Source organism: Mesitornis unicolor, unplaced genomic scaffold, assembly GCF_000695765.1.
Source record: "Mesitornis unicolor isolate BGI_N332 unplaced genomic scaffold, ASM69576v1 scaffold50511, whole genome shotgun sequence".
NCBI lineage: Eukaryota > Metazoa > Chordata > Aves > Mesitornithiformes > Mesitornithidae > Mesitornis > Mesitornis unicolor.
Window position 1 is genome coordinate 33,953 of NW_010165410.1, and position 19,814 is coordinate 53,766.

The 19,814-nt window shown below is 39.7% G+C and overlaps 1 protein-coding gene across 1 annotated transcript in view; it reads left to right on the top strand.

The window, feature by feature from the left end:
* ABLIM1 (actin binding LIM protein 1) overlaps positions 1–19,813 on the top strand; it is a 45,331-nt gene extending 25,518 nt beyond the window's left edge. The window contains 10 exon segments of the mRNA XM_010194608.1: positions 7,114–7,161; positions 9,512–9,652; positions 10,880–10,971; positions 11,109–11,214; positions 12,172–12,233; positions 12,541–12,601; positions 13,548–13,555; positions 14,815–14,889; positions 17,908–17,988; positions 19,293–19,813. Of these exon segments, the coding sequence (XP_010192910.1) occupies positions 7,114–7,161; positions 9,512–9,652; positions 10,880–10,971; positions 11,109–11,214; positions 12,172–12,233; positions 12,541–12,601; positions 13,548–13,555; positions 14,815–14,889; positions 17,908–17,988; positions 19,293–19,406 (788 nt within the window). The 3' untranslated portion in view covers positions 19,407–19,813.
* Position 19,814: the final 1 nt, after the last annotated feature.

Genomic DNA, 19,814 nt, shown 5'->3' on the forward strand with positions numbered 1-19,814 from the left:
ACTCTTTCAAGTGGCATTTTCATTCTTTTTCTGTTAAGAAAATAGCTTCTTCAACAGATAAACTGGAACTATTGGAAATCCATGCCTACTGTTTTCAGATTTCAAAGAAAATCTGGGCGCGTAAGTTAGGTTTGTATCTCAGTTATTGGTACAAAAGGCCAAGTGAGTTTACAAGCACTATAGACAAAGGAATGAGTTTGGTTCTTTTCAGAAATGTCACGTAAGACATTGTAAGAATCCATGGTTTTCTGAAAATTGTACATTAAGGTCTTGGGCCAGGACAGGATTTGTGTGTTGTAACTCAGCAAAGCTCCCGAAAGCTCAAGTTCATATCGCTGACTGCGTACACTGTCTGAGGACGTGCTACATTTGAGAAGGGGCAGGCAGCAGGTACCAACATCTTGTAATTCACTTGGCTGAATTGAAAGAGTAGTCTTCTAATGGTTGGTTGAGAAAAAGACATGAGGTGACATAAGTTTGGTGCCTACGTTACTGTGGTGGGAATATCCCCATGGTTTTAATTTCCTTCAAGATTTACAGGGAATTGTATTGGTGAGTCCACAGTCCCAGCAGGATGGGTGACTTGAGAAACTCTGCAGAAGCTTCAGAGAAGGACCATCAAATAATTCCAAATCTCATCATGGAAAAGTTACGGCTGTTAATGTATTAACACTATCAAATGGAAAGATTTGGTAGTGATTTGTTCAGCGTCTATGTATCTGTGTGGCAACAGAAGGTTCTCCCATATAGCAGGCAAAGATACAATAAGATCTGATATTGTGCTTAAATTAGATAAAAATCATCATTGTTTCATTGACTTGTTTAAGGTGAAGATAAGTAGCTATTGCAACAGCCTAGGAATTTCTTTTGTCTTCCCAGTACTACAAAATACTGAAAGGTACAAAAGGTCAAAAGGCCTGAAGACCTTTGTCATTTGTCCAGCATGTTCAGTGATCAACAGAGTGCTCACAAAACTGTAGATGAACAAATACTCGTAATGTTCCTTAAGTCAGAGCAAGCTCTGGCCTATCTTGTGAAAGGAATATGATGGAAGATAGTTCTTAGATATACTCTGAAAATATGCATAGTGTGTATATTCCTATATGTACTAACAGTGCACATGCCCTTAAAGACAGTAGCGACTGGTAATATTTTTGTTAAATAAACCTCTCTGCTGTTACAGTATGTAGGTATGTTTTCATAGGAAGAGATAATATAGCTTTCCCAGTATATAATCTGGGCAGGTTGTGTGAGGTTTTCTTAGCATTTGAGTAGTGATCAGTCCAGTTGCACCATGTTGTATGTCGTTTTTACTACTTCATCTTCATAAATAACATAATAACAATTTTGTTGTCAGCTGATGAGGTTGATTTGAGTTTCCCACATGGTTCTTCAGTTGTCCTCCTTGCATACCACATGTGTCCAAGTACTCCTTTTTTATGTCTGCACAGCAGAAAAGATTGATTAGTCTGGCACTGGCTGCAGCTAATGCTACTCCCTGATAATCTTATCTGTAGGGGTTTGTCATGGGTATTCTAGATGTCTGTTTTCACAGTTTAAATAACTGCATTATTTTGCCCTTGAGAGTAGCCTTTTGATGTCCATTAGGGAATTAGACCCTTGTGAACGTATCTGAAGTGAGAACTATAGCCCTGTGGGAGTTAATGGGTGTGATAGACACTTTTGCAGTGTTTCAAAGAAGAGGCATCATGCATTCTCATTTGTACCTGGTCACTTGGTCAGCCTTTCTCAAAGCCACTTCTACTTCCAGCAGGAAGCTGAACTTAGTTTGTAAAAGAGAATTCCTAAAGCTATTTATTTGGTTTGATTTTTTTTTTTCTTTAGGTAGAGGAACATCCAGACAGCATAACGATAATGGAAGTGGCAGAAAAGTAGACATTTAGACCAGTTTCAGTGTGTTCTCATACAGCATAATGCTTAAATAAGAGTAATACTCTAGCCTTGTAGACAAGGCCAAATAGAAAGAACTTTGAGTAGTGAAGGGACTAAATATGCCTCAGAAAGTCTCAGTGAGAGTTCATTAATGTCACATATATGTTGAACAAGCTGAAAAAGGGTGTAATAGACGTCAACTTAGACTTCATTTAGTCTCATTTGGACTCTCAGATGAATTTGCTCTTGTCTCAATAAAGTACTGTATTTGCTATGAAAGAATCAAAACAAGGCCATGAATGAAAGAAACCCTGATCCTACTGAAACCAGAGACAAAACTCTCATTGAGAGCCAGGATTTCATCTCACATGCCTAGAATTTTTCAGAGGCATTCAAGAGTATTGCAAAGCCTCCATAAGATTTCCACATAAAAGAAGCTCCAAAGTAATGTGTATTCCTCTGCTTACAGACCTTCCTATAAGGAATCTCCCCACCTTCAGAGTGAATTTGGGCCTTGATTTTCACAGGTTCCTGCTTTCCTTTCCTTTCCTGAGGCAGGTATCTGAAATAAAATGCTCTCTGTGTGGTAACTATTTCCAAGGTTTTGTGGATGCAGCTGAAAGTTCTGCTGTGGAAAACAGCTGTGCTTTGACTGTTTCATGACTTTCAGTTTTGTGCTGGAAATATAAGCTACATATCTGAACAAGATGATTAATTATGCTTTGACAAAACCTGAATAGGACCTACGGTTTCAGGTTCTGTTGAGCTCTTTTTCCTATGTCTATTCAGAAGTAGAGTAATTGAACTGCAAGTTGACAGAAGGTTCAGTGTTGGTTGCAAGTTGACAGAAGGCTCCGTGTCTTTGCATATTGGTTTTTTGGCCTGATTCTGTGAACTTCACTTGTGAATCACACAGTGAGCCCGGTGGTGAACACTTCAGAAGGCAGCAGGAACCTGCATTTCACTGTGCTGTGTGTGGGCAAGCAATTATATTCCTGACTGCTAGGGAACCCGCTTAACAAATTGAGCTATAGAAAATGGGAACTACCTGATGGAGCAACCAGAATGAAAGGAAAAACGCCTCTGAATTTCACTTCTGAGTCTACTGTGCTCAAGTGATTGATTTTTATGTTAAATTTACTCCATTATCTCTTCACATCCCCACCCACCTACACACACACACGTTCATCTTCATGCCAGGGGTGTGAGAGCTGGCTTTTCCTACAGTGTTGGCGAGCTGGAGTGCTCTTGTTGCTTTGTGGAGTTAACACTAGTTATGGTATATGTGAGGTAGTGACAGAGACTTTCCTGTGCAGACACAGCAAGGAGCTCAAATTCAGAGCACACATAGCCCCTACTTTTGTGTAAAGCTGCAAGCAGGATGGCCAGGAGGCCCTGGGAGACAGGTACAGGCAGGCTTGCAGCTCTGCTTTGCTGTGTGCAAGGTTAGTAAAGAGCTTTTTTTTCTCCCTTCTGGTGTCTTTTAGACTGCCAGATGACCATTCAAATAAAGAGGAACTTTTGTGTAAAACTCTTCCTCTGCTCTCACCTTCATATATAAAGAAGTGTGCTGAGTTCAAGGTTTTGGGTCCTCTAACAGGGCATAGGAAACCTGTAGCTGAAAGGAGGCTTGTAGTTTCTTTTTTATGTTTTATAGCCTTCCTGTACTTATTCCCCCACCTTTCTTGCTTTGTTAATCTGCTTTTCTAGGGGTTTTTTTAAGCCCTTGTGCGTACTTGAAAAATGGAAGGGCTTTGATGCTCCCCTGCTTCTCACCATTGTGGCCACCCAAACCCATGTTAAATAAGCACCCATGTGGATGGTTTTCGCTTGTGTGAGTTTGCACTCATGTGAAGAATGCCACAAAGTAAAAGGCAGCAATATTCTTTCATCGTACACACACAGTCATGTGTTTGCATATCTGGTGGTTAAGTCTTGATGCCTGAGGATCAACCAGCATGGTTCTGCAGCAGCTCTCTTGCCCTGATAGACACAGGAACTTTCAGGGCCGTTGGATTGCTGTGGTGGATTGATAGGAAGCAAAGAAATAGTCCTACTGAGAGTAATCCTGCAGATGGAACAAACTGTCTGCACAAAATGGAATCTAAGTTTTTAGACATTAGGTTCAGATTTGCTAAATCAGCAGTGAAGTGTTGACACCAGAGCCTCATTCGGCATTGACAGAGATTTGGGCTGGAACCAATGATATGGATGCAGCCACCAGATGGACTGCATTACTTTACAAATGATTTTGCCATATCAAAAGTTTCCTACTAGAGAGCTAAACCAGTGAAAGAGTTTGTATAGAACAGTTATGCCTTTTGATATGGGCCAAGTGACCCAACAGCTATTTTCCATCTCTAGCTTCTCTATGCTTTTGGTTTAGGGAACTGTAGTAACCGCCAGCATCTGCCTCTATCTGCTTGGGAGTTGGTTTTATTTTGGGTTTGCCTATCAACTACTATGCTCTGTGCCTGCGACTTTTAACTCCAAATACCAATCTACGTACTAAATCATTGCCAAGTAACCTTCCATTCTTCTTTTCCACGCTGCCCATCTGATCACCAGCTGCGAGCGCACAGCTCCTGCCTGCATGCCGTCAGATTGAGTCTGAGCTGCTCAAACCTCAACTCCAGCCTGAACATAAATTTTTGTCTCTGCAGGAATATCAGGGAAAAAACAAAGTCACCAGGGCTACCGGTTCTTGTTATTGTTTGTATTTATATTTTTGGTTCAACGTCTTTTCTCCCTGGAGGTTTTGATTCCACCGATTTTGTTTGGGTTTGATTGGGCTTGCTTTTTTTTATTGCTCTCCCTCTTCTCATTTTGTTTTCTCCATTCTTTCATTGGAGGCAATGAGCCATCCAGCGGTCGGAACTCCCCTGTCCCCTATCGGCCCGACAGCCGCCCTCTCACTCCAACTTACGCTCAGGCCCCTAAACATTTCCATGTTCCAGGTAGGAGCTGGCACTGTGTGTGTCTCGGTGTCCTGTCACAGTGTAGAATGTAGCCTTTGTAACTTTTGTCTTGTCTCCATCATTTCATGCTGTTTACCGTGGGCTGCACCCTAAGGGTTTGGAACTGCTCCTGGGCTTGCTGAGAGCAGTAGTGTGTTAAGAAATTGGGGGGTTCATTGTCATTTTTACCTATCCTGTTGATCAGGTGTTTCACTGTTAGAAGGCCTTGGTTTTCAGAGTCTGTTGATGGTCTGTGAGCAGGATATGAGCAATGTAGGGCTTGATTTTTCTCCCAGTTGCACCAGCATAATTCTGCTGACTTTGGTGGAGAGTTGACCATTGAGCCATTGCATATGTTGTTCATTCAGGTTGTTGTGACTTGTTTCAGTCTTGAACCCAAAAGTTCTAGTTTAGTGTTTCCTTCATTTTTTCAAAGCAGATGAGGATGTTTCTTTACTTGTTTTGTGCAATGACTTGGTGTCCTCAGAGAGATCTGCAGATCCACAAGGATGTGTGTGCCTTAGGATGTCCCCTCTATAAATGGCAGTCTCTGTTTTGAAGTGGACTGCACAGTTCTTCAGCCTCTCAGATAATCTGTCTTGGATTTTGATGGGATTAGAGTCTATGTCCCTAGGGTTGTGGAGATGCATTTTCTGACTGCATCAGTACTAGCTGAAAGCCTTATTATATCCAGATATTCTTCAGGTCCCCTTCAGTCTAGCATCCCTTCGCACTGCCAGAGGTTACTGCTCTCCCTCCTCTCCTCAGATCTGGCAGATAAACTGTGGGAACTTCCCTTTCAGTCAGGGTGACCTGGCTTGGCTAAGGTAGGCTGCTTTACCTGCTTCAGCTCACCTGGCTCACTTGGGCTTGCGTAAGCCAAAGTGCACTTGCATGAATAGCTCTGAGTAATAATCTCTAGCATGGTGGGAGAGTTGTCCTCTTCAACTCACTCCATGAAACCACAGAAAGAGCTGTGTTCCTGTCCTCCTTATAGCTTTCTGGTATAGATGTGCGCAAAAGTACTGCATGACTGCCCTTGTAATATTTGTACCTATTTGCTGGTTAAGTAGCCATAACAGATCACTAACAAGAATGAATGACTTTGTGTGCAATGAATTTGCCTGTTTAGTCAAGGGTGTAGAGTGCTGCAGAGTAAGATTTGCCTCTGTTTCAATGCAGTTTTAGGGTCAGCTTTCCTTAACGCCAAATGCTACGTTATCTGCTCTAGCACTTTAATTGGATCTGTGATACACAGCATGCATTTCTAAAATGCTTTTTCATCTTTCATTCTAATATAACTGAAAACTTTTTTCTGGCAGTGTGAAGTAGAAAAATGGATTTCTGACATTCATTTTCTAGTTCCCAGTAGCTTATTTTGGTCTTCTAATAAGATTTTGTCAGATTTTGCATTGTAGCACTGATTTTGGATTAACTTTTCTATTTGTGGCTGTGCCAAAACATGAAGTGTTGGTTTGGGTGGGGAAGTAGTTTAGAACAAATGGGTTCCTGTCTTAGATCATTATTTGTAAAAATATGATATCTTTTATACATGCTATAGATTCACTGCATTAGAGTTCCAGGCAGTGATTTTATTCTGATTTATATTGATAATGTGGTGGGCCTTATGTTAAAAAGATTACAGAAAAAAATTAAAATAAGACCTATCCTTGTGGTTCGAGAATTAGTAGTGTATCATTTAACGTTACATAAAGCATCCCTTTGACTCACTGAAGTGTAGCTCTTGTTGACTGTTCAAAACTGTGTATTAGGCAGCTATTTTGTTCTCTGGATTTTGAAGTGAATTGTAGGGTCACTGCATTCTCCTCTGCTCGATCCAGCCAGTCAGTTGGAAAGAAAATTGAGCTGTTAAGACTGAAGCACAATTTTCCACAGAAGTTGTTTGGGGTAGTTTTGCCCAAATGGCTTACATCTTAACCATTGAAATGTCGTGCTTGTTTGCATTTCCTCTGTAACTTTTACCCCACTGATAATCTTCTGAATGTTTAAAATGTTCATCACTTAGATGCATCCACATGTTACAGAAACAGCTTCAAAGGACTTCATACCACATGTCTTCGACTTTTCACTTGTTCTTGTTTTATTTTCTTTAAATAATCTGTTTTTGTATATATTAGAAACCTCTTTCTGGCTTTTTCTTGTGTTACACCCTTGATTTGGTCTGTCTATTGTTTTAGAGTTATCGTTATCTGCAACTGAAGTAGTTTTCATATTCCCATTTTTCTGTTTCTCAATTTCACAGATCAAGGTGTCAACATTTACAGAAAACCACCAATCTACAAACAACACGGTAAATCATCTTTCCCTTCTTTTTTCAAAACTGGAGTATCAACTAAGGTAAAAAGCATGCAGACTGGTGAAAAAGCATTCAGTGTTTACATTGTAAGCACTGAAAATTAGTAGCACAAGCTTGAAACAGCTGTTATTGCACGTCCTGCTGAGTGATTATGCATTAAAGCATGTTGTTTCATTTGGATCATATGGTTTAAATCTTGGCTACGTTGATATTAATGGCAAAATTTCCATTAACTAGGATTTTGCTGTCTCTTTAGCATTATGATGCCTTCCTGGATTTCACTTCTTTAAGTTTACATTTTCAGAATGAAGGTACCAATCATGTTAAAATGGACTAACAACAGATTGTTCTCTGACAGAGACTTCATGCAATATCCTCATTTTAGACAGCCTAAGTACAATAATTTATTGCAACAGCAAAGATGGAGATATTATCAGACTGGAATTCCAAATGTACCTGTGGGTTTAAATAAGAATCTATAATTATTGAAGATAATATAGGAGACTTATCACTGACAAGGCTCATGTGGTTCTCAAGCCCTGTGCTGTAGCTCAGGTAGTTCGCTGCACTTGTTTTTCTAGGTGTTTGGGTTCTGCGTTGGACAGCAGTGTTAGTGCTCTAATTTTTTTGGTGTAGATGTTGTTATAGAGAGTCTGGAATAACAGAGATGGCAGAAGCCTCATGCCTTGCCAGTCTTTAGTGCTGCAGAGCATGGTCCCAGCTATAACGGAGTGTAGCTCACTCTTCCCTTCTGCTGTCAACAAGCACTTTGAATAGGAGATTATTTTTATATAATGTGGTGAAAGTCCAATAACTCCACTTTTTAAAGACTTTGAGTTTGCATCTGTTCCACTGAAGTGTATTTAGTGTTAAATACTGAATTAGCAATGCTCCACAGGGTTTAGATGAACAGTTGGCTGAGAGCCACAGAGCTGAGATGATTAGGAAAGTGCAGGAAGTCCATTCTGTAGTCAGGAGTGAGCACTGCAAATAATACTGCTGTGGTTTTATAGCAGGGTTTTATCCTTTTTTTTTTAAAAAACCCTTTTTTTTTTCTTTAATTTCAAACCATATGCTCATTTTGGAAAAAATCTTAACATTATTTTTGTTTATTTTTATGGTTTTAATGTATCTCCTCACCTCCCATTAACATGTGAATGTTTAACCACTGACCTCACCAATTCTAAATCGTAAGTACTGTTTGAAGTCATGCTTTTGTAAAATCTGACCAGCTTTCTCCATACCTGCAATTATGCTTAGAGTTTCCCAACTGTTAAATGCTCAGAATTCCTAATAATATCTAATACTGATGTTTCTAAACTACCCTGAACATGTTGGATGAGAAACACAGTGCTTCGCTTCGTCCACTGATGTCTTTCTGTTAAAATAAAATTTGGGGGGAAAAAAAAAAAAGAGAGAGAGGAAAAAAAAAAAAAAGAAGAAAAAGTCCAGAATCCTTGCATCTGATATGGTAGCTTCATAGAAGAGAAGGCAATTTGAGCCTACAGTTTGTAGACAAGAGGTAGTTAAGGCTGGTTTTAATGTAAACTGAATCCTATTGGGTTTGGATGTGGTTTTTTAATGTCAAGAAGTGGAAGCCATAATGCACTGCCTCCCATGCTTTTAAGAGACTTTGGCTTAGACTGGAATCTTAAGTGGATGCCCCACTGCTGCGATATTTTGTTGGTGAGGCTCATCTCATTGCAGATGCCTTTCCCTGCCAAGTTGATCTGAATGGAGTTTAGTATTTATTAATAAATACACATCTGCTTTTACTACTGCTGCATGTTAATAAGCAAGGGCATGCAGCAGAAAATATCCACTGGTTAAATAAAAATACTTGTTTCAGATTTCTTTTTGTTTATTTTGCAGCTTTTCACTGCAACATAGGAAATAATTAGCATCAGTAGAATTAAAATTGTTCCTGTTCCTCTGAACTATTTGGTTTTTTGCCCTAGAGGAAAGAGAGATCAGTACATAAATCTGGTTTTATCTTCATTAATAATCAGCTGTCCTTAAGAGATATTGGCAAATACTGTTAGACTGAATTTCCTCACTCTTGCCTAATCATTCTAACACTGTGCAACCCTAGTTAAATCCAAAGCTGATTTGGGGTTAATTGGGGGTTGAGGATGAGGGATGAAAGGAAGGTTTGATTCCAATCTGTTGGTAAGAGAAAGACATTACTTTGCTTCAAGTTGCAATTAGAAAAGCAAAACATTAAAAAGTTTGCTTTTGAAAATTAACTTCTTATAAAGTATAACATTTTGCCAAAATAAGGAAGATGTTTGTATTGGTACAGATTATTACATAGCTAAGTTCCCTGATTGCCATCTAGATGCAGCTGCTTTGGCAGCACAGAGCAAGTCCTCCGAGGATATCATCAAGTCCTCCAAGTTCCCAGCAGCTCATGCACCAGCACCCAATGAGATACCAAAGATTGAGACGGACCACTGGCCAGGTCCTCCCTCCCTTGCGGCCATAGGTATGCAAAAAATTTAAAAATACGAGCGATAAGGCTTAAAAGGTACTGGTAACTAAAGTAGATTAATACTGGACCTGTAAAAAAGAGTAGTGAAGATTGCATCCACTCTAGGTGTTCACCACAATGTGCAGTTCTTCTTGTGAGGCCTCCAAGCATCTGTGGACTTAAAACTATTGAATAGTGCTGAATTGAAGAGGTTTTGATAAAGGACTTTGGAACTGATCACACAGATACTAACCCATAGACAAATTATGTGAACTCCCATGCAGTAGCTTAAAAACTGTGGTGTGTCACACAAGCCTGACTTCTTTCAGTTATTGTCTATCTCATGTTTTAGTCTTAAGCTAATAACAAATATTCCACAGAAAATACAGTTGCTTCCAACCACGACTAATTTCATGGCAAGAAGCAATGACTGAAGTGGAACAATTAATGGACTAAAAAAGTCCCAATTTTCACAGTTACTGTTTCTACAGACTTTTTTATGTGTTGTAGCACTACAGATATCTTGTTTTCTTTAAATCATGTGCCTCATCTTTTTTTGTTTGTTTTGTATTTTTTTCCTCTGTTAATTTTTATTGACCTCTATAGCATAAAATAAGCGATCTAGACTGGTTCATTTATGAAGTTGTGTCTGAAGCACTGAAGGTGTTGCCTGTTCCAGGTTTCTGAGGAGTGTATGGTTTTCATCACAATGGGATTTTCATAGGATTAGCTTGCTTCATTTTAGGTTAAAATAATGCCTTGTTTATTCCAGATATGGTTGTCCATTTATGAGATTCATGTAGTTTAATTTTGCATTTGAAATGTTAATTCAGACTTGCTTTTCTGAGTCCAAATAGAAGTATAAATGTAAATCAGGCTTTATTTTCAGCCACTGGTTCCATTAAACCCCATGTTTTCAGAACTAGCAATCTGAGCTCCTTTTTTCTATTACACTGATTCGTGCCTTCTGTAGCCTGGACTGTTGCTTGGTTTACAACTCGCGTGCAGTTTAATTTCATGCTAATTTTATAAGAAGTCTGATAGCCATAGGGCAGGCTATCTGAGTGAGTTTTATTAAGAGTGAGTTTTGAAAAACTCTTTTGAGTCTGCAAGAAAACACTGCTTTGTTTATTCAGTAATAATGACCAAAACTGACCAGTACTTTGAACTGCATTGAAATCTTCAAGCTGCGGTTGAACTGATACACAAAGCTCTCTCTGTGCTGTGGTTTTGTGGAAGCAGGAGCTGACATGAGACGCAGATCAAGTGGTAGAGAGGAAGATGATGAGGAGCTACAGAGACGCCGGCAGCTGCAGGAGGAGCAGCTTATGAAGGTGATTATAAGCTTGTCTCCATGCTGTTTCTGAACACCATCCAAAAAGCACCCCTTTGTTTTCTGTAAGCAATTTCTACTAATGCTGTGATCAGCTTTATTTTATTGATTTTTTTTTTTGTTAATTGCCATTTGTAGCTCAACTCTGGTCTGGGACAACTGATACTGAAAGAAGAGATGGAAAAGGAGAGTCGTGATAGGTCAGCCCTTTCTGCCAGTCGTTATGATTCCCCAGGTAATTCATGTAGGCAATAAAGCTAATAATGAACAGTGAATAATGAATACCACACATACACATATTAAGTGGTCTCCCAGAAGAGAGACCACTGAGAAGACCTCTTGTTATGTGTATATGTGGTTATCTCCCCTGAAAGAGTGGCCTAATTCAGTAGCTGGTTTTGGTGAGGGGAGGAGTGTTCTGGTTGGTTTTTTTAATCAGAATAAATGTGAGGTTGAGAATTTTCAGGCCATTTTGGGGAGAGAGAAACATCTGTCAATTACAGTGTTACAGGACCAAAACTTCTAGTCTTTTCTCCTTTGTAGCAAAAAATGGCATGCGAATACAGAGAGAATGGAGTGTGCTAGTCATATGTATCTGGGCTTGTGCAGCAGCAGAAGCTGGGAGTATGAGTGCAATAATAGTTGCAGTAGGAAGCATAGAAAGGAAATTCGTGGAAGGTTCAGAGAGTCTGATGATGCATAAACCATGTGTGCCACTTAGGAGAGTGGAATTGAAGGGACCTGCATGGAAGACTTAACTGGAAACCTCTCCAGTCAATCACTGCTGATCTTGGATTCTCCTTGTCATTTATCTTGGTCCCATCATAAGATGGACAGCAATACTTTATCTAGCTAAAGACTAAAAAAATATTTTGCTCTGTTGTCTGATCCTTGAGCATTACCTTCAGCTCAATGGAGACCACTTTGACTTTGAGCCTAGCAAAATCACAGTGTCCTTTCTTGATGACCTGCCACCATGGCATGATGAAGGTGTGTGTAACTTACAGAATGTATGGAAGGTTGTGATGAGTCCTAGGGCTGAACTCTTAGTTTCTTAAAGACAGTGTGTCTCAGCTGGTTATGTATGTGCTTAGCTCTTTTAACTGTGGTTTTTTATGCTAGTTGGTTCCTCAAATATTCTTGTTTTTGAGTTTCCATGGGATTTTTCCAGTAAAATGTTTTTTCCTTCCTCATTCAACAGCACATGCTTCAGCCTCCAAAACCTCTTCTCTCCCTGGCTATGGAAAAAATGGACTACATAGGGTAAGGTGATAGCAATTTAGAGAAGTGAAAGGTGGTTGTAATTATCCATGGTATTTATTTCTGTATTAACTGTATTGGATTTTCAGTTTGGTCAAGCCGTCTTACAAGACGAACTGAAGTCAGAGAAAACCTAATTGCCCTTCACACAAACTACATTGTTAAAAAGGCAGGAAAGTAATGCAAGAAAGCCTGTGAAAATTGAGGGAAGGAAAAAGGCTTAAAGCAATTTGTTACTCCTCATATACCAACCTGCTTGTGAAGTCATAAACTGTGAATTTATGTGCATGTCCCTCTTTTCCTGTTACAGCCGGTATCTACAGATTTTGGTCAATACAACAGTTACGGGGATGTGAGTGGTGGTGTTAGAGGTAAGGCTGAGGAGCCTTTTCACATGTCACTTCATTACTGAAAATGTTATGGTGTTTGATCATTTCTGCTGTTTTATTTTAAGGTTTTGCTTTGCATTTGCTCATTACATTTTAACTTCCTCTGGTAAACTCAACAATTAACTCAAACTCTGCAATTACCTATTAAAAAGTTTAGGTTTATTCTGCTAAATCTGCTATTTAATCTGTGGAGCTGATCCTTGTTTATGCCAAGGGACTGCTTTAGCATTGGTGCAAATGGAAAGCAGGTAACATGTATTCCCAGGAATATGTACTGAGTTCTGCTACAGTGTGTTCTTTCTCCGAAAATTACCATCCACTGCACAATCTGAAAGAATGTGCCACAGTGAAGAAAGGAGGATAATACCTTCTAATCCCTGATGCTGCTCTTCTTTTTCATTATGACTTTGAGTTAAATGTGGTATTGGTCATTGCCTAATAAAGATTGACAATATTTATGAAAGTTATGAAACTTTGAGAGTTAATGGTCTGAGCAGAGAGAGAGAGGTGAGTTATCTCCAAAGTGAGATGGATCCCGGCTGTCTTATATACCCTACAATTAGGCATCTTCTGTTGGTGCTGGTGTCTTATAGACTATGGAGGAATCTAGGCAGCTATCTGATGTCAAAGTTTAGGTGAGGTGAATCCTGCTCTGCACATTTCAGTCTTAGTTGGCTATGTATTAACTTGGTTGTGGTTTTGTGTCTCTTAACATTAGTATTTTGAAATGAAAAGGGCTGCAATGTTTGGAGTGTTTGACTCTTTACAAACTAAGTCCAAAAGTAGAAAGGTTGCGGGCCTTAGGGATTCGGGTGGGATTTTGAAAAGATCAGTTAGACCAGAAGAGACAAGGGTTATCTGATAGATTGTGACTGATTGCTTTTCTTCCACACTCTAAAGCTGATGAGATTTCTCTTTTACTTTTCAGATTTCCAGGTAGAGTACGGGTTTTCATCAATCAACTGACAACAGAGCTAGAAGCATCTACTTTCTTCTTGAAGTTTGCATTTCTGCTACAGGGAAGGGTTTCTTAAGATAGTAGCTTTGATTTTCCTGCATGTTTAAGAATAATCACCAATGTAGATTCTTATCAACAAAAAACAGGCACAGACTCAGATTTCTCCTTGTTACCTCACCAGAGCTGGGTTGAGACAGCTCACACCAGTTCTGTGACTCGCTCTGTAAAATTCACTGTCTGTTGCTATATCTGTAATAGTCCTCTCTCAACATCTGAGGGTGGATTTATTTCCAGCCTCTACCCTGATCCAGGGACATACAAAAAGTCTCTTCTGGAGGCAATTTTCTCCCATGCTAGGAGCCTTGAGCTTCACATTTTTACCCTGGAATTTCCTCTCCAGACAAGATGGCTCATCAATAGTTTTCTACAGTGCTGCCACCACAGATGAGCCAGTAAGAAGTGTGCTTGCAGATGTAAACCTTTTTACTCCAAATCCTGTCTGCAGGGTTTATTTCCAAAATGGTTTGAGTCTGGCTGGCTCCTCAGCACAATCAATATGAAATGGCAATTTAAGAAAGAGTTTAATTACTTGGATAATTTTGTTAATGGTGTATCAAAATCATGATTATAAAGAGAGTAAGATAATGGAGAGAGGAGTTGTCCATGTATTGTGCTCAAAATGTTATTTTGTTAGGAACAGTGCCTGTGTCAAAGCAGCACCTTTTTACCCTATTCCTGCTTGCTTTCATAGTAAAAATTTCCCATTTTAGAGCCAAAAAAAGATAAAATCCCTCAGCTGGTCAGTCACAGTAATTTACAGAAAGGACAGCCCAGAGGTATAAGAGTGCTTTGTCTGCTGTTGGGTGGGATCTGAATTAATGCCTCCGTATATTTATCCAGAGAAGAACCCTACTAAGTCAGTGGGGTTGGAAAGGGCCCACCACCCTCTCTTCTGGTCCCCAGGTCCACCTGGGAAGAGATGTTGGCAGGCTCAGTGGGGAGCTATCACCAGCCTTAGCAGTGACAGGAGGAGGTGGTGGCAGAGAGGATGGAAGGATCCCTCTGCATGCCTCAGAGAGGTGGTACACCGTAGCCATGGCAATGATCTATAAGACTAAATATTAAGACTTGAAGAAAGTCTCAGGGCAAATTCACCTTTGTTTTCACCGCTACTTGAGTGCCTTTACCCTCTGTGTGTGTAACCTATGTGTCTGATGTATACCTGTATCTGATGCAGTCCCTTCCGGATGGTCATGTCCCTGGAATGAGAATGGACAGAGGAGTATCTATGCCTAACATGTTGGAGCCAAAGGCAAGTGCAGATATTATTCACTTTCCTTCAAGACAGTGAAGATTTGACTGTGACATGCAGCTAAAATATGGGAAATGTCTTGGTTCCCTTGTTTTGCTTTACCTTACCTCAGTCCCTGCTCCTTGTGTGCCAAACCTCTCCCTTTGTTCTGGACTTTGCCTGTTGCAGGTACTGGCAGTACTCAGGCAGGCTGAGGGCAGTCCAGGTGTGCTGCTTTGGGTCAAGGAGGCTTTTCCAGAGACAAAACCAAAATACTGAAGATGCTCAATAGCTAGTTCTGTCAAGCTTCCACTAGCCAGAACAGCAGGCCAAACTTGATGGGAAAGTCTCAGATCTGTCAGGCTGGAAAAGTGATGCAGAATATTGTGACTCAGAACACACTGTTGAGGCTGTCTTAACTTAAAAACTAATGAAATACACGGTTCTCTGTTTCAAGTTGCAAGTCAGATACCTACATGTCTGTCTGGATCTGTTCTTTAGCTCTCAGCACTGTTAGCCTGACACCTTTCAATGATGTTGAATTCCCTATATAAGGAATTCTTCAGGAGATTTATTGGGAAAAGAGTCAATGTCAGCTGAATACAATTTCAGATATCAATTAAAATGCTTTTGCAGCTTATACTTCACTTTACTTAAGAGATGTCTGAGTCAAAAATGAACATAATATATAGAGGGGATTCAGCCAAGGCTGTGTTTTCACTCTTACAACTTTCTCAATTGCTGGTGAACCTTCTGAGAAACCATGATTTTGCCAAAGTTACAAGGATCAGCATTTCTGTGGTAAAACGAGGAGCTCGTTTTGTGAACCAGAATACTACTTGTGCTTCCAAGTCACCTCCAGACAAACTGTAGAATGCAATAACCCTAGCTTTATAAGCTGAAACCCCAGTGCAATGTATATTAACAAGTGTTTTTGTATGTTATATAAATAAGACCTTGGGAGCATCCACAACTTCTGAGATACTACTTTTTATTCGAAACTATTTCTTTTTTAGTGCAATAGAAATTATTACAGCTATAACTGCTGTTGATGCACCCAGTGATTTGGAATGCTATTTTGGGTGACAAATTCTGTCAGTATTATTAGTAATAAAATTTATGGGAATTTTCATGAGGTATTAGGTCACGTTGTGCTGATCTTTATAAAGATGAAGCCAGACCCTCAGCTTGTGTGAATTGGCAGTAGTTTTTTTCTTATCAATGGTCCAACACTAACTTAAACCTGATAAAGTAAAAGAAGCAGACTCAAAGTCAGCATGAAACATGTGAAAAGTCAAAATTAGTAAACTTGAGAATGATGAAATCTTACCAAATGGTTCTCCAGAAAGGACAGAATTTGTGCATCCCGCCACCCCAGATTGAGACATGCCTTGTTGTGAATATCTAAATATAAAATGTACTTATGACCGTAGATCTTGACTTAAACTCTGCCTGTTTAAATATGAAAAGTTACATTTTAGTTTCCTATAATGCTGTATATGGTAGCTGTTTCCAGTATCAAACATAAACAATGTAATTCAAAGTATCGACTTACTTGTACAATTGTGATAATGTCAGAATCTCCTAAGAATCATATCTTACAATTGGTATGTAAGCACACGTTATTTAAATTATTATTACTTACAATAAACTCAGTGGTGTGTTCATTGATGCCTGAATCTTATTTATTATATTTCTGAAAAGTTAATTGGGATAATTGTTGACAATGGAATGAACTTAATTGCCTAGCACTGCACAGAAGTTGATTAGGTTGAATTTCTTCTGGTGTTAAAATAATTGAATTAATAGCATTTGATAATAGTTCAGCTGTCTCTCCAGGAGAGTTTTGGTAGTCTCTGTCTTGTTCCTGTGGGCACGTAAAACAAGATCCATAGATAACAGTAAAGGCTGAGCCAGTCACCACTGAAGTCTGCATAAGAATTTAATTGGCATCAGTAGGGGTTGGATGAGGACCTCACTGGAATGCTGTTTTCCTGCTTGGCAGAGACATGCAATGAGAAGGGCTATAGGGAGGCTCTGTCAGACGGAACATGAGCTCTCCTAGGTCATTCCAGGCATTCGTGGAAGTATCTGCCCAAGGAAAAAAATCCTAAAACAGAGTTTTATTTGCCAGGAATGATTCCAGAAACTGATTTTACGGCTTGGTTTTCTGAAATCCTTTCTAAGCAGCATTGTTTCTGTTGAATTAGAGTATTGATTTGAGACCCACTGAAAGTAAACTTTTTACTTCAAATGAAGAACCTGTTAAAAAAAAAAAGTAAATTAAGTTATGCATTCAGGAACTGACTGTTGGTCAATGACTGATTTGTGTAAGTTCTGGACACTCTTTACAAGGTAAAGGGAAAGCAAGGGAAATGTTAATGGGAGGTGTGCTGGACACATGCTCTTCTGAAGTAGATGAAGATGTGTAAGACAGATGTGTCTACAGAATTATGTCCTTTAATCCGTGCATGTTTTGCATAGCCAGTAAGCACAGTGGGCAGCTGTTTGAATTCTTTAAGTATCCAAAAAGGAAAAGAAAACCATGTGATGAATTTTGATGAATGCAGTGCCCCCCCCCCAATCAATATCTTGCTTATTCAGAGTTGCTGCTTTTTCTGATCTACTTTTATGTGGTTCATTTTGAAGTCCACTGAGTGTCTGTTTCCATAGTGCTGTCCACACTTTGGCAACCATCAGTTAGACCGAGTGCCAAACGTATTTACCTTAAAAAACCTCGTATATGACTAGAGAGTATGGTCTGAGCAAAGTCAGGTGTATTATATGCACCATAAAAATCAGCGGGGTGGGCAAGTACACAGTGGCTCTACAATATGAGGCAGTTTGATACTAAACAAGTTCTTGCTATGTCCAGATTGGGCTTGTCTTTCATGCGACTTCAGGGTACAAAAGGGCTGTGATTTCCTTTGAAAAAGAAACCAAATGTTTGTGTGGTTATGAAAATGAGACACATTGTGTTCTTTTTGCTTTAAAATGTAAATACATCTCCTTTTTCCCCCTTTTATACGTTGTTAACAGATTTTTCCATATGAAATGCTCATGGTGACCAACAGAGGGCGAAATAAAATACTAAAAGATGTAGACAGAACCAGGCTTGAGGTAAGAGAAGCAAGTTCCTAAATGCTCTTTCTCGCTGAAGTTGTTTGTTGTTGCACACTTGAAAGCTCAAACCCTGAAGTGTGGGTCCTTGTTAGAGGGGTAAGGTTTCTCAGCACTAAGCAGGAGGAGTCAGACACGGGGAGGAAGCAGCCGCTGCTCCATGAACGGTGCTGGGCCAGGAGTTCCACATCTGTCTCCCTGCTCCTGGACTGAGCATCTCACAACTCTCTTATGTTTTGAAGCAATTAATTATATACTTGTAAATTGGTAAAAAGCTCAAAATTGGTAATGTGTTTTGTAGTCATAGAATCCACACTGGAATGGAGCAATACCTTGTTTAATCTGTGATCATTTCTTAGCTAAGAGGCAGTGTCGGCCATCCTTGGGAATCAGAAGTCTAACTTTCTTTAACTCATCCATGAGTCCTGTGAGTTAGTTGGACTGGCTGATATCCAAAAATATGAGGATTTAAATCTCTGCCAACAAATAAAAATTGTTTACAGTTTTGTGGATTAGAAAGACTTAAGCAGCCTAGTGGAAGGCTGGGGATGTCTATGTCGTTTGTAGTTAGTTAACCTTCTGTGGAGATGAATGGAAGGGGCCACAGAAATTTGGGTAAGTAACTATTTTTCTACATTTTAGACTAGTAGAAATGTGATCACTAATCAGATTTCAGTGCTGCGTTACATTAGTGCCACAGATAGACACTTTCCCCATCCAGTGCACTCCAAAGCAGCCAAACAAGAAGTAACTCGTGTGTGCACGACACAGCACCAAAAAATGTGTCATTGGCAGTAGAGAAATGTGCTGCACTGTTAGTCTGGCCAGACCTCTTCCTTCTGAAGTTCTTCAGAACTTCAAATGTTGCGTGTCAACCTGCAGCCCTTCTGCGGAGCTCTCCTGAACCCCAGTGTCTGTTTGAACTTCCAAATGCCAGCAGAGCTGACTCGCTAAACCTGGGACAGGGACAGGCAGGAGCTGGTTTTCTTCTCTGGTCTGTCGGTGCTTGTTGGGTGACTTCAGACAAACCATTTTTCTGTCTCTTGCTTATTCGGCAACTAAAATAATTCTGATTTCCTTTGTAAACTTCTCAGACTTAACAAATAGCAAAATTTTATTGGTTCATTGAGCACCCAAGTTCATGAGAACTTGCATAAGTGTATTGTGAAAGCATTATTATTTCCTGCAATGGCTCTTACACGTGACATGAAGTCCGTAAGGCACTCCTGTCTCCTGTTGTGTCTCTTTGGCTTTGACTGACCATTGCCTTTTCTCCTTTTTCTTTTCTCCTTTTTTTTTTAAAGCGTCACTTAGCACCTGAAGTTTTTCAAGAAATATTTGGCATGACGATACAGGAGTTTGACAAGTTACCCCTCTGGAGACGCAACGACATGAAGAAAAAAGCAAAACTCTTTTAATCTCCCTTTAAACAAACAAACAAAAAATGATGCATAGGATGTTGTATCATGCAGCCCAAACTATTTGGAAGCAACTACTTATCCACCAAAAAGGGAAAATCGCATAATGGCACCTCTGTACACAGCAATTGAACAAGATGAACATTTGCCCTCCTGGAACACAGGGAGAAAATACCTGGGCTCAGAAACAGCAATGATAGTTTTCAGAGGTGTCGCCCTGTTACATGATATTGTACAAGATAGGAAACTGTTCTGTTCTTCTCCTTCAATGATATTCCCTTTACTTCTCTCCACAATATGATGGACTTTATTGCTAGAGCCAGAAAGTGCCCTTAGGATGCCTTGTAGACTAAAGTAGTTGTAACCACTCCAAGAACTGGAAAAGAATATATATATATATATATATAT